This window comes from Diabrotica undecimpunctata, unplaced genomic scaffold (assembly GCF_040954645.1).
Source record: "Diabrotica undecimpunctata isolate CICGRU unplaced genomic scaffold, icDiaUnde3 ctg00001385.1, whole genome shotgun sequence".
Taxonomy (NCBI): domain Eukaryota; kingdom Metazoa; phylum Arthropoda; class Insecta; order Coleoptera; family Chrysomelidae; genus Diabrotica; species Diabrotica undecimpunctata.
Genome location: NW_027312236.1, coordinates 21,161 through 34,493, shown reverse-complemented (window position 1 = coordinate 34,493; position 13,333 = coordinate 21,161). Strand labels below are relative to the sequence as shown.

The 13,333-nt window shown below is 33.0% G+C and overlaps 1 protein-coding gene across 1 annotated transcript; it reads left to right on the top strand.

Annotated features, from left to right (window-relative positions):
* Window positions 1-9: 9 nt before the first annotated feature.
* On the top strand, window positions 10-13,068 carry LOC140431579 (patj homolog; the record flags this gene model as incomplete). Its single annotated transcript, XM_072519475.1, has 4 exons — window positions 10-279; window positions 436-640; window positions 7,272-7,411; window positions 12,685-13,068. Coding segments are annotated over 4 exons (999 nt in total), but the record flags the coding sequence as incomplete, so codon positions are not given.
* Between the last annotated feature and the right edge of the window lie 265 nt (window positions 13,069-13,333).

Here is a 13,333-nt window from a genome sequence, read left to right as displayed (position 1 = left end):
ACGCGCTATCTCAGAGTAGCCTTTAAGTGCGGCAAAATCAAGGTAAACGATCGAATTATCGAAGTCGACGGAACGTCATTAGAGAACTGTACAAATCATGAAGCTGTTAAGAAACTCAAAGAAACGGGTGATGAGGTGAATATCACTTTTGAAAGGTACCTCAGTGGTCCGAAGTACGAGCAATTACAAGAGGCCATTGCCGATAGGGAGAGGAATAAAGAAATTAGTCCTGCCTCGCCATCGGTAACTTTAAGTTGGATTCCTATAGATAATACAGAAGTAAGTTGTAATTTAGTAGATATATTTAACAGTTGCTCAGATTATCATAGTAAATGTTTTATAATCTCCTTACATTTCTGGAACTGCAATGCACCACATCCCTTAGTTGCTTTCTTGCAAATTATTTACTGTTGGAACCTAAATGCTACATTTTAGGTTAAGGACGATCCCGATATATCATCTCTTAATAGTATAAATAGCGTCACCTCTGATCAAAATCCAGAAACGAGGGAAATATTTATAGAAGAAAATTTCGAAGCGAATCTAGAAGAAGATCTTGAAACAGTTATTAAATATAAATGGCAAGGTCTTATTGGCGACGAAGCTGATATAGTGGTTGCTAACTTAACAAAATTAAAAGGTAAGTTTTTATTATGAATTTTAGAAATAAAGTAAACTAAACTCTATTTTCAGCTATTTGGGAGAGTGAGTCATCGTTTAAAGGCGTAGAAGTGGGGAAAGACGTATGAAAATCCAGTGGCGTTCACTCACTTTTATTTCAACGTTAATTATATTATATTGTTTAAATATTATTGTTCAAAATAGGCCACAATATATTTATCTGGTTTTTACTGAAGTTTCAATCTCTATATCCAAAGACCTTTTTCAAAGATATAAATTATAGTTATATTTATTTTATTTGTTTATTATTATATATTTTATATATTCTTATATTATTTTCTTTTTTTTTTCTTACCTTTAAAAACGGTCTCTGTAATAGAGATCGAAACGTCAGTAAAATAAAACATGTAAATAGATGTATTGTGGCTTATTTCCAACATTCTCCTAAAAAATACGGAATGCCACAAGCAAAAAGCCACAAAAAAAATAAATATTGCTATCATTTGTATATTTGAAAACGATCTCTTTATATAGAGATCGAAACGTCAGTGAATTAAACCTATGAAATAAATATTTTGTGGCTTATTCCCTACTGTCTCCTAAAAATACAGAATGCCACAAACAAAAAGCTATAAAAAACAACTAATTTTGCAGAAAGTTTACTGATGCCACCCGGTTGCCGCGGAAGTTACTCTAAAACGTCTTTTGACGTGACCCCGCCCTTAAAGAGTTACACAATGAAAATGTTTTTACAAACAAAATTTTAAGACAGTTTCCACACCACCCGAGAGGTATGTCTTGTGGCGCGTTACTTTTTTTTAAATGGGTGTTCGCCAAGAGCCATATTTTCCCATTAAATAAAATAAACAAAACACTTAAACAGTATAAAACAAAACAAAATAAAATCCTATAAAAAGAAAATAAAATTCTATAAAAACAAAATAAAAATAATTTTGGATGTAACAAAAACATTGTTCTATTCTAACACAAACACTATACACACTTACTATGTTCTTCTCGTTTTTTTTTTTGTTTTTGGTTTTTTTATGCTGATGTTCCTACTAAACTATTAGAAAATATTATTCGCTGTCTAAAATCTGAAGATGTAGTGCTGCTATCGCTGTCATTATCTTCACCTGGTGTAATTATAATTGGCTCTAGTAAAACTTCGACATGAGTGTCAAGTTCCCACATACGATATTCTTCTTTAATTATGTGGCCTATACATTTAGCCCATTTCTCTGAAGTTTACATGGAGGATTGCTTGAATCAAAAGTTCCTTAACTTCGTTTAATTTGAACGTTTTGTTATTGCGTGCTACTTCTCCTTTCACTTGCGCCCAGATAAGTTCAATGGGATTAAGTTCGCAATGATAAGGTGGTAGACGCAGAACTTTAACACCATAATCTTTTGCAGTTTCATCCACAACATATTTAAGATATTCACTTTTCCTTAACCGTGCAATGTCAAGTAGTTGAATTTTGAGCATTGATTCTTCGTATGCAATCCCCTTTTCTGTAAGCCATTCTTGAATTCTCCCTTTCCGCCATGCCGTCGTCGGTAATTGTTCTAGTCTGCGGCTATGATATGGCGCATTGTCCATAACAACCACAGACCCAGATTCCAATTTGGTAAGATTCTCTTAAACCAGCGCTCAAATACTTCAGAAGTCATTTCTTCATGATAATCACCTGTTTTTTTCGACTCAAATTGAAGCAAACCATCATCAAGGAACCCTGTATCACTTCCTATATGGGTTATGATTAAACGCCGTCCCTTTCCTGATGGAGCCTTTAATCCTGTAGACCAGCCTTCTATAAATGCTTCGCGTTTACTTTTTACATTTAAATCTTGCCAAACTTTTCCAACTGTATGACCTTCGTGTAATCCAGGTTTCATCCAAATAATATATTTTGCATCCAGTGCTGCGAATTTTTCGTATTTCTTCTAAATATTTTCTTCTCCACAGAATAATTTCATTTTTTTCTAATAGCATACTTTTTCTGTTGCGTTTTACGTATCGAAAGTTCATTTCGTGCATGGTCCTGATTAAGACCCTACGAGATATCTTGGGTAAAGAGTCATCATTTTTCGAGCTCTTGAGAAATTTTTTTCAGTGTTGGAATTTCACTCCGAAAATAAAATGAATGAATTTTTCGACGTATAATATTCCTTGTCTCGTCATCCAAAACAATGCTTTTCCTACCTCTAGTTTTACCTTTTTCTTGCTTTTTATTTTCCGATGTATTTTTAAGTACACGATAAATACAGCTAACGGATACTTTTGTTAAACTGCTACAAATGTCGACCGCTTGGCTAACGTTTAATGCCATTTTCCTTGCCAATTCCTTCATAAACGTTTCGTATCATTACCTTCTCTTCGGACGTTAACATTTTCCGTCTCTTTTGCGGCTTTTCATCTTGGAATCAACATCAGAATTTTGCTGTCTTCTCTTGGAACAACTCGGTTTTTCGTCCATTGTATTTCAATAATCTGGATATATACTATATATACAATAATTTCAAAGAATATAACTAAATATTTACTATAAAACGACAAACTATAACCCTCTTATTATCAATAACACGTTTTATCAATACTACAATACAGTATTGATAAAACAGTATTGACAACAATAAGTTTACAAACTTATCACATAAAATATACTCACAAAAACACATGCACTATTTACCCATAGAAACACCAATGTTTCCTTCGTTCATTTCTTCGGCAAAAAATAATAAAAACTAGTTTTACTGCATGTCTGGATCCGAATTGTAAAACCGAGTTCCCTCGCTAATTCCAACATTGCCAAACGATTGAAAAATAATGTTTTAAAATATCGATTTTTATTTTATAAATTTAAATACGTAACGAAACGGAACATATAAATAAAATTTATTTTTATTACAAGTTTGTGCTTAATTTTTTACTATTGAAAAAATCATGTTTTTTGGTATTTTTATGACGGTAATAATCGCTGCGTGGAAGAATACAGGTTTTGTATGACCATAATTACTACTTGTGAACAAGATTTGGGCTACACTGTACGACAACTCCTGGTCAGTTTTTCTATAGAGAAGCACAAATAAATTATACTACTTTATATATTCTGTAATTTCTTATGAGGAAAACGCAAATTGCAATCGAGAAAACAGGCAGTTTTCGAGGGCCGCTGTGTACATTTAAATTTGAGGATATTCGGCGTTTAAACTATGAGTATCACTCTTCTGAATTGAGGGTTTCTACTATAGGTGCATCACAACTATTTTTTTCTCCAACTACCTATCTCTTCCATGCCAGATGACGCCAAAAATTTTTCGTCCAAAAATGACTGCTCCATGTCGGACAGTTAATCTCTGGAACGCAAATCTAAAATATAAAATTCGAGTAGGGTTTTAAAAAAGGAGTCCTAGAAACTACCTTACGTGGTAGTTTTACCAGAAAAATTAAAAATTCTTAAAAAAAAAACAAAATGGCGGACATTTAAAAAAATTATTCAAAAATTGACCTTTTTTTTCGACTTTTTTTCAGTCAAAAAAATTTTATTCTTATTTTTTTTTTGTCAAATTGTGGTAAACTATCATAGAAAAAACCAAAACAAACAAAATGCATCAAGGTTTATTAAAATTGACCAACAAGATCTTGAGATTAAAGATTTTGAGAAAAACTACTTTTTTGAAACTGGTGAACAGTTAATGTCCAGATCTATCCGGTCGATTGTTTAATAAACCTTGGTGCATTTTGTTTGTTTTCGTTTTCTCTATGACAGTTTAACCACAACTTGACTAACAAAAAAATTAATAAAATTCTTGACTGAAAAAAGTCGAAAAAAAAGGACAATTTTTGACCAATTTTTCAAATGTCCGCCATTTTGTTTTTTTTTTGAATTTTTAAAATACAGGCGCCATTTTTAAAATACAGGAACTATGAGAAAAAAAAAAGAAAAAAAATTTATAATCTTCAAAAGTTGTATAATAATATATAACAAAAGTTTGATTGCCATAATAAATAAAAATACAAAAAAAAAAATTGTTGAAAATGTGTCATTTCAGTAATAGTACCTTAAAGCAATAAGAAAACATATAAAAAATTAGAACAAATAGATTTAATCTTGTCCTAAACCAATATATGTCCAAAGTAAAAAGAAACATTCACACTTACCTGATATGGTTTTAATTAATCATTAGATCTATTTATTTCTTGTGGGAAGAGAAGATTGTATAGAATAATAACAATAATATTAAAGTAATTACCTACTAGCTATGTGTATTGCTAGATCAAACACTCAGTATGGTAATAAATTGGACTATATAGCATGTGTTAAAGAAAAACTATGCTAGCAAATTAAAAACCGCCCAAGCACTGAATCTAGAACAACTCAGCGTTAATAAAATTAACTCACTTATAACAAAAGAACTATTGAATGCTAGCTCAGAAGTAGCAACCCGCCATAACAACAAAAAATCCAAAATAAGTGCAGAATCGAAGAATATGCTGAAACAACGAAAAGAGCTCCTGTCACTAGACAAAAGAAATACCACAGAATACAAAGAACTTAATCGAGCCATACGAAAACAGATAAAAGACGATATTAAAAAAACATCAACAAGAACATGTAGAAAGAGTGATAGAGAAAAATCGAAGTCTGAAATATACCAAACCGAAATTAGGAAAGAAAAATATTATAACTATGAAAAATCAACAAGGCCAACTAGAAACAAGCAAAGCTCAGATATCAAACATAGTTGAAAACTTCTATACTGAGTTATACCGCTCAAGAAACGATCCCCCCGACTCTTCAAAGCAAAATCTGAAAAGACAAATAACAAACGTAAATTCTGAAGTAATGCCCAAAATAAGCGTAGTAGAAATAGAAAATGCAATTAAAGAATTGAAAAGAAATAAAGCACCGGGTAGTGATGGAATTCTGGCAGAAATATTGAAAGAAGGCGGAGAAGTAGTCATCAGGTACCTAAAAATACTTTTTAATAAATGCCTATTTGAAGGAAACATACCAAAGGAATGGAATACTGCTAACACAATATTAATACACAAAAAAGGGGACAATACAGATCTGAAAAATTATCGTCCAATATCACTACTATCACAACTTTATAAAACATTCACAAAAATAATTACAAATAGATTGACAACAAAGTTCGATGTATATCAACCAGTAGAGCAAGCCGGATTTAGAAAAGGGTTCAGTACATGTGACCATCTTCACACACTAAAGGTCCTAATAGAAAAAGTTAACGAATACAATTTACCAATCTGTTTAGCATTTATAGACTACGAGAAAGCTTTTGACAGCATAGAATTATGGGCTATTGAGGAAGCACTGGTCAACAGCAGAATAAATTCTAGATATAGGATATTAATACATAATATATATCAACACGCTGAAATGGTAGTCACGATGGATAACGGAATGAAAACGAGGCCAATAAAAATCAACCGAGGAGTAAGACAGGGAGACACCATATCTCTAAAACTATTTACTGCCGCACTTGAAGACATCTTTAAATCACTAAAATGGGAAACGAAGGGACTATCGATAAACGGAAAGTATTTAAACCATCTAAGATATGCAGATGACGTAGTACTAATAGCCGACAGCTGGAAAGAACTGAAGACGATGATCGATGAGCTTCATACGGAATCCATAAAAAAAGGACTGAAAATGAATCTGAGTAAAACTAAGCCAATGTCGAATAAAGATGATCAACCGACGATAACCATCCAAGGAACAAAAGTGGAACATGTAGAAGAATACATATATCTGGGTCAGAATATCAAGGTAAACAAAGAAAACCAAACTACCGAAATAAGCAGACGAGTAAGAATGGGATGGGCCGCATTTGGAAAACTCTCATACATACTGAAAGACAAAAAGATACCCCAAAACCTTCGAACAAAAGTGTTCGATTCTTGTATCCTTCCCGTTCTCACTTACGGAGCTCAAACCTGGACATTCACAAAAAAGAACATGGACAAGATTCGAAAAACTCAGCGAGCCATGGAACGACAGATGCTTGGTATCTCACTAATAGATCGGCAAACGAACGAAGCAATCCGGAACAGAACAAAAATAAAGGACGCCGCGAAACAAGCAGCTAAATTAAAATGGAAATGGGCTGGACACAACGAACGTCTCGAAGATGGTAGATGGAACAAAGAAGTCGGAAACTGGGACCTTACTTTGCGAAGAGACCAAGAGGAAGACCTCAAATGCGCTGGAGCGACGATATCAAAAGAGTCGCAGGACCAATGTGGAAACGCCTAGCACACAACAGGGATGAATGGCGAGAAATGGGAGAGGCCTTTATTCGACAATTCGGATAGAAAAAGGGCTATAAAAAAAAAGCATGTGTTCCAAGGTCTATCTCTCATCAGGAAGACCTTGTGGAGACTGTACTGAACTGAACCGTATTGTCTAGCTGGCAATTATAGTAAAATAATATACCAATATATGTATTAGCGACCTCTAACAAGGAAACATGAAGTCCGGTTCGATGACACCAATATATATGGGTTTCGACACAGAAATCCATTTTGATCAAGTCTTCTAACACAAATTCTTTTTCGAATTACCGAGAGCTTTCCATACATATTTTATTTAACTTGGCATATATTTATTTTTTAGGATTAGGGATAAGCTTGGAAGGTACTGTTGATGTGGAAGGTGGAATAGAGCTACGGCCGCATCATTACATTAGATCTATATTACCCGAAGGACCTGTAGGTCAAAATGGCAAGCTTCGACCCGGAGATGAACTTTTAGAAGTAAGTACTTGCATAACATTAATACAATAATTGTAAATCAACAATAAGTTATTATATTCTTATTATAAATATTATTTATTATTATAAATGATAAGTTTTTCAGTGCTTTGTGCTTCATAACCATCAGTTTTGGAACTTCTTACTTAAATTACTCTTTTTTAAATCTTGGATCGTACTATTTTTAGTTAATCCTTTGAAGTTTCTAAACGCCTTAAAAAAATCAGGGAGAATAGTATTATTTTCCAGTGAAAACCAACAAAAAGCTCTCAGATCCCTGGTATGAAACAGTTAATGACTTTAATCTGTAATATGGTCAATGAATCTAGTCGATCAATGAAGTGTCCCTTCAAAGAAACTGAGTCAGTATAGATGAAAAGAACTTTAACATTTTTTCTGTTATATTTCGGTTAATTTGGAGATTTAGCTGGGTATGTAAGAATACAGATTTCGAATACAGATACGAATTTTTAAAATATTGATTCATAAAATATGAATTTTTGATATGATAATGATTGTCTTTTTAAGCCCAATCTCTAAATTAAGCTTTACTATTACTTTGTTTTATAAAGTTGTAACGAATATATATTTTGCCTACCTCAGGGTAAGATCATGGGGGTAGCAAATTGGACACTGAAACTATGGGGGCGAAGATAGGGCAAGCAAAACAATCGTTATATGTGCGAACGGCACTCAGGGGTTAGCTGGAGAGCTGGGATAAGTGAACGAAAAGGGTGTCAGATTGGGGTAACTACAAAAATGAAAACAAAGGGATATTTACATAAATCTCCTGGAACAAAACGAACAAAATATGACAGACAAAAAAGGGACTTCTAGCAATTTTCTGATAAGGGCGCCGCTTCGAAGGATCCTAGTTTGCTGAAGGAAAGAAAAAAATAGGCTCTTCTTTCCTAAAAAAATAAACACACAAAAAGAGGTTAGGAGATTTTTCTAAATTAAATAATCAGAGAAACAAATCAAACATTTATTTTTGTCTCAAACAAACAGTCGTCAAAAATACAGATGGCACAAAAAATATACTATATAAATAGTTGCAAAATACAGAATAAAAAACTTACGTGTCTATCTGTTTACAAAGGAGATTGCTACAAAATCTTTCAAAATGGTTCCTAGATTATTTATTAATGTGGCCAAAATAGATTATTGAAATTAAGGATATCCTTGTATATGAAAATACTGTAAAATTTAACCTTTTCTATGAAACATCTTTTCTATTTCATCAAATTAAAATTTTTAAAAACAAACATACAAATTAAAGCTAACTTTCGTATTGCAACACAACATTTTAAGACAGAATGAAATTATGACAGTTATAACCACGCCCTAACATATATAATTTTAATTATTACAGATTCTTAAATTTAAATGAAAGCAATTATTATTATAAAAAAAAGGTCTATTTTACTATTAATACAAAATGTTACCTTGGATTCACATACAATTTTGCACTTAAACTTCTAAAAATCTTGCTAACATCTCTGGGATAAAAGCTAGGTGGAACAGTTCCGAACAGGAACAAAAGAAAACTGTCTCCATAGACTGCAATGACGATCAGAGACGACAAAATGAGGCTGGAAGCAAATCAACCGCACATAGTGGGCACACCCTATATACTGGTTTAAATATTTTCCATATTCTGGTATCTGCACAAATCCTTTAGATGGTTTAGTGGTTACTCTATTCTAATCCGCCATATTACGGAGAGTAATTACCACTTTTTACCGGTCTTGAAACTTAAACCATTACACAAAATTACCGGCTTGGTGATTAAAAATATCACACGTCCTTTCAAACTCAATGCTTTTCCCAACCTAAATTTCGCCTCGCGGATGTTCCAAAACTAGACACAAATCACCTTCCCCCAATCTTCTTACACCCCGTACGCGCCAAGGAACTCACACAAATTCGTTACGACTTACAATCGTGAAAATTAACCTTGAATCTACGAACCTAAACAAACAAAATACCCCTCTTGACCTCGTTCTTACAACAAAATTTCTTGACAAACAGGGGATTTAGCCTTGAATCAAAACAACCTTTTTAAATTCGTAGAAATGACACATATTATATTGATTATTTTAAACGTCCTCGATTCCTAGTTTTAACCGGAATAATTTATTACCTGACAATGTAACAGAGACAAACACATCTATATTTTGAAACAACTGAATACAAAACTTAAAACAGAATTTATACTATTATATAGATATTAAATATAAAACGCTACAAAGTATAACTCTTGGATGTCAACTGATAGCTCATTAAAATTTGGTGGCGTTTTGTTTGACTGATGAATACGTTTTAATAAGTTTTTATAAACACTAATCGTCGCCAGTTTATTTTATTATTATATAAATTGGATAACAAATTAAGTAAACAATTTAAAAAAATCCAACACACTTCCCCTATTATGTTAAATGAAACCAACTGTTTCGCAAATTTCTGGTCAGAATATTGTAGGATCTGGTCACCAATGTCACCGATGTGTTTCATTTCATCTTTTAGAAATTGTGCATTGTGATATGTTAAACCCGCTTACAGCAGACGTTTTTCTAGTGTAGATACATATACAGTGGAACTTGGATATTACGGCCTCGGTAGTTAAGTCATTACGGTTTTAACGTCAATTTTTAACAGATCCGGCCAAAAACTATTCGATAACATTATTAAAAACTCGGTTTTATCGGCTAAAAATAAAGTAAGCCTCGTCTATAAAATTTTACAGTAGGTTGTCGTTTTTATTTTATGAAGAATAAAGTGCAATGCGTTTCCGGCTTTGCGGCAAGTCGTCGAAAAATTGCTGATGTATGTCGGCAATTTGGACTTGTTAATTCGACTGCCAGCTCAATCCTAAAAAAAGGACAACATTTTAAAAGCTTTTAATGAGGAGGGAGAAAATGTTAAAAAGATTAGGAAGCGATGTAGATTCAACTCTACTCAAATGGTACAAGCAGTGTCGCAGTTCTGATATTCCTGTGTCCGGCTCACTTATAAAGGAGAAAGCTACATAGTTCGGAAAACTGTTTGGCGAAGATTTGCTCTAACGGTTGGCTAGATCGGTTTAAAGCCCGACACTCAATTTCCATCGCGAAAATTGTTGGAGAGGCAAAATGTGTGGACGAGAACGTACAGGTTACAAAACACATGACCACAACTAAGGCAACCGTACAAGGATGAAGATATCTTCAATGGCGATAAAACTGGTGTCTTTTACAAATTAACGCCAGACAAAACTTTAAATTTCAAAAATTAAAAATGTGTTGGTGGAAAACAAAGAGTCATGGCTTTTGTTTGTGCAAACATGACAGGTATAGAGAAAAGAAAACTTTTGGTTATTGGGAAAAGTTTACATCGTGGATGTTTCAAAAACATAAAAACACTGCCTGTAAACTACATAGCCAATAAAAAAGCGTGGATGACTTCTGCTATTTTTGAAGAAAAATTGAGAAAGTGGGACAAGGATCTCTCTTCAAAAAAAATTCTCTTTATTGACAACTGTGCATTCCACTTAATTTGACCAATATCAACCTAGTTTTCTTACCAGCCAACTGCATGAGTGTCTTGCTGCCTATGGATCAAGGAGAAGTTTAAAGTGCCATTATCGAAAACAGCTTTTGAAAAGGATGATTTTTTGTATGGACAATGAGGAACCCGTGAACATTACCATCCTTGATGAAGTTCAATTTTTAGACAATGCATGGAGTGCGGTTACGTCAGTGACAATTTGTAAGTGCTTTCGTCAAGCTAAATTGACTGTAGTTTCACTCGATGTTGAGGATGTTGATGAGGATGATGAAATGCCTTTGTCAGAGTGGATACAAAAATTTAATGTAAACCAGAGAGAGTTTGGAACTGATCTTGACTCCTACATTTCAGAAAACGATCAGGTAGAAACATTTCAAGTTTTAAGTGATAAAGAAATTGTGGAACAAGTGCAAAATGTGGAAATTGACGTTGATGAAAATAATGAAGAAGAAGAAGAAGAAGAAGACGGCGTTGATTGTCCTATCATCTAAGATGCAATGAGAGCTGCTGAGATCATATCCAGGATTTACCAGTTCACGGAGGCATCCACAACTACCAAAGAAGCAGCTCAGATTATTAAGGACACTACAGAAAAACTTTATTTTTCGGAAAGGCTTGTGCAGAAGAAAATAACTGACTTTTTTCACCATTAGAGAACTTTTTCATAAAAAATGTAAGTTTCATATACATGATGTTTTATTTCTTATTTTTTTACCCTAAATGTAGCTGTAATAATAAATAATGCTGTAATAAAATTTTGCCTCGTTAAAATTTCATTTTTTTTTCTACCTCTTTTATAACGTCACTCTGATATAAACTTCATTCGTTTTACATATTCCCATCCGTCAACAAACGCACGTGAAAGCTAAACAGGGTTGTACTGAGGTATATTATATGATTTTTAAAAATATTTACTTTTTAAACTATTAGTGTAAGAATTTCTTGAAATTTAATCACTGTGAGCAAAATTTAATGTTCCATTGAAGGAAAATGTGCTAAAATAAAATATTCATTAACTGAGAGATACATAACAAAGTAAACATTTTGAATAAAAAAGCAACACGCTACAATTTAAATTTAAACAGACTGGCAAGTTTGGATGTGTAACATGAGAATCCGTCTGGCTTTAGGCAATAAATTATATTTAATAGCCTCTTGACGAATGAGAGGGCGAATATCAATACGTGCTCATGTTTACAGATGGGAATTTGCTAAATGAATAAACTTTAGCCTTATTGTTTTACTGGACCCTTCAATGACACTATAACCAAGTTCCACATCTGCCATGTCTAATCTGTCTTTGAAACTTTGGTACCACCACAGTAGGTTTTTTCCGTATTGTTTATAGTACACAGTATGGATCCGCTGATGAAATAAAATTGTTTGTCTCGTTATTTTAGAAAATGATAAAAAACGTTGGGACTCATCAACTTTTAAATTCAAATGTGCGCTTTTTAAACATAAATTTACATTTATAGGATGATTTACGCAAGTCCGGCGTAGTCCATAATCTTTGTTTTTAATGAAACACTCTGTATATTTTATTTCAGTGTAAAATGTCAACACATCAACAACTGACCGATAAAAATCTACAATATTGACAGATTTAGTTTAATTATTGACATATCTATCTGTATACCATACTTTTTGAAATTTTAAGGTTAGGTTAGGTTAGTTAGTTATGTATTAGTTAAAACGTTATTTCATTCCATACTTTTTGAAATTTTTAGGTAAATGGCCAGAAATTGCTGGGTATACGACACGTAGAAGTAGTGAAGATATTGAGGGAACTTCCGAACGCGGTACGGCTCGTCTGTTCGAGGGAACACAAAAACAACAGGGTGATAAATACTTCTCAAGACAGAGAAGCATTCGAAGCTAGGAATATACTGGGCGGTAGCTTGAAAAACCTTCTACTCCAACCAGAACAAAAGTTGTTAAAAGCATTAAGTGATACTAGTCTTAATACTTCCAGTTCTGTAACTACAGGTAAATTTTCTTGTCTACTATACCTCTACCTGTCGAGCAGACAGGCTGCAAGTAGAACTTTAGCACTTGTTATAAAACGAAAGTCGATTTCACTCACACGTTCTATTCTTTTTCACTATCATTAGTTCTAAAGCCGAATATTGAGTATTTTATTTATATACACTTGTACAGAAATAGTAGACCGTTTGGAGAAAATACCATGTATTAGATAATAAAGAGTATCTTTTGTAATAAACTATGTAACAAAAATTTGCGAAACTTGCGTATAAAGTCCTCTTCCCCAACTATTTTCTGAACCACAAAACTTAAACTAATTTATTTTTAGGTAACTGAACTAAATAAGCTGTCTGCACATTGTTTTTATATTTTACTAACCTAAGCGTTCAAAAT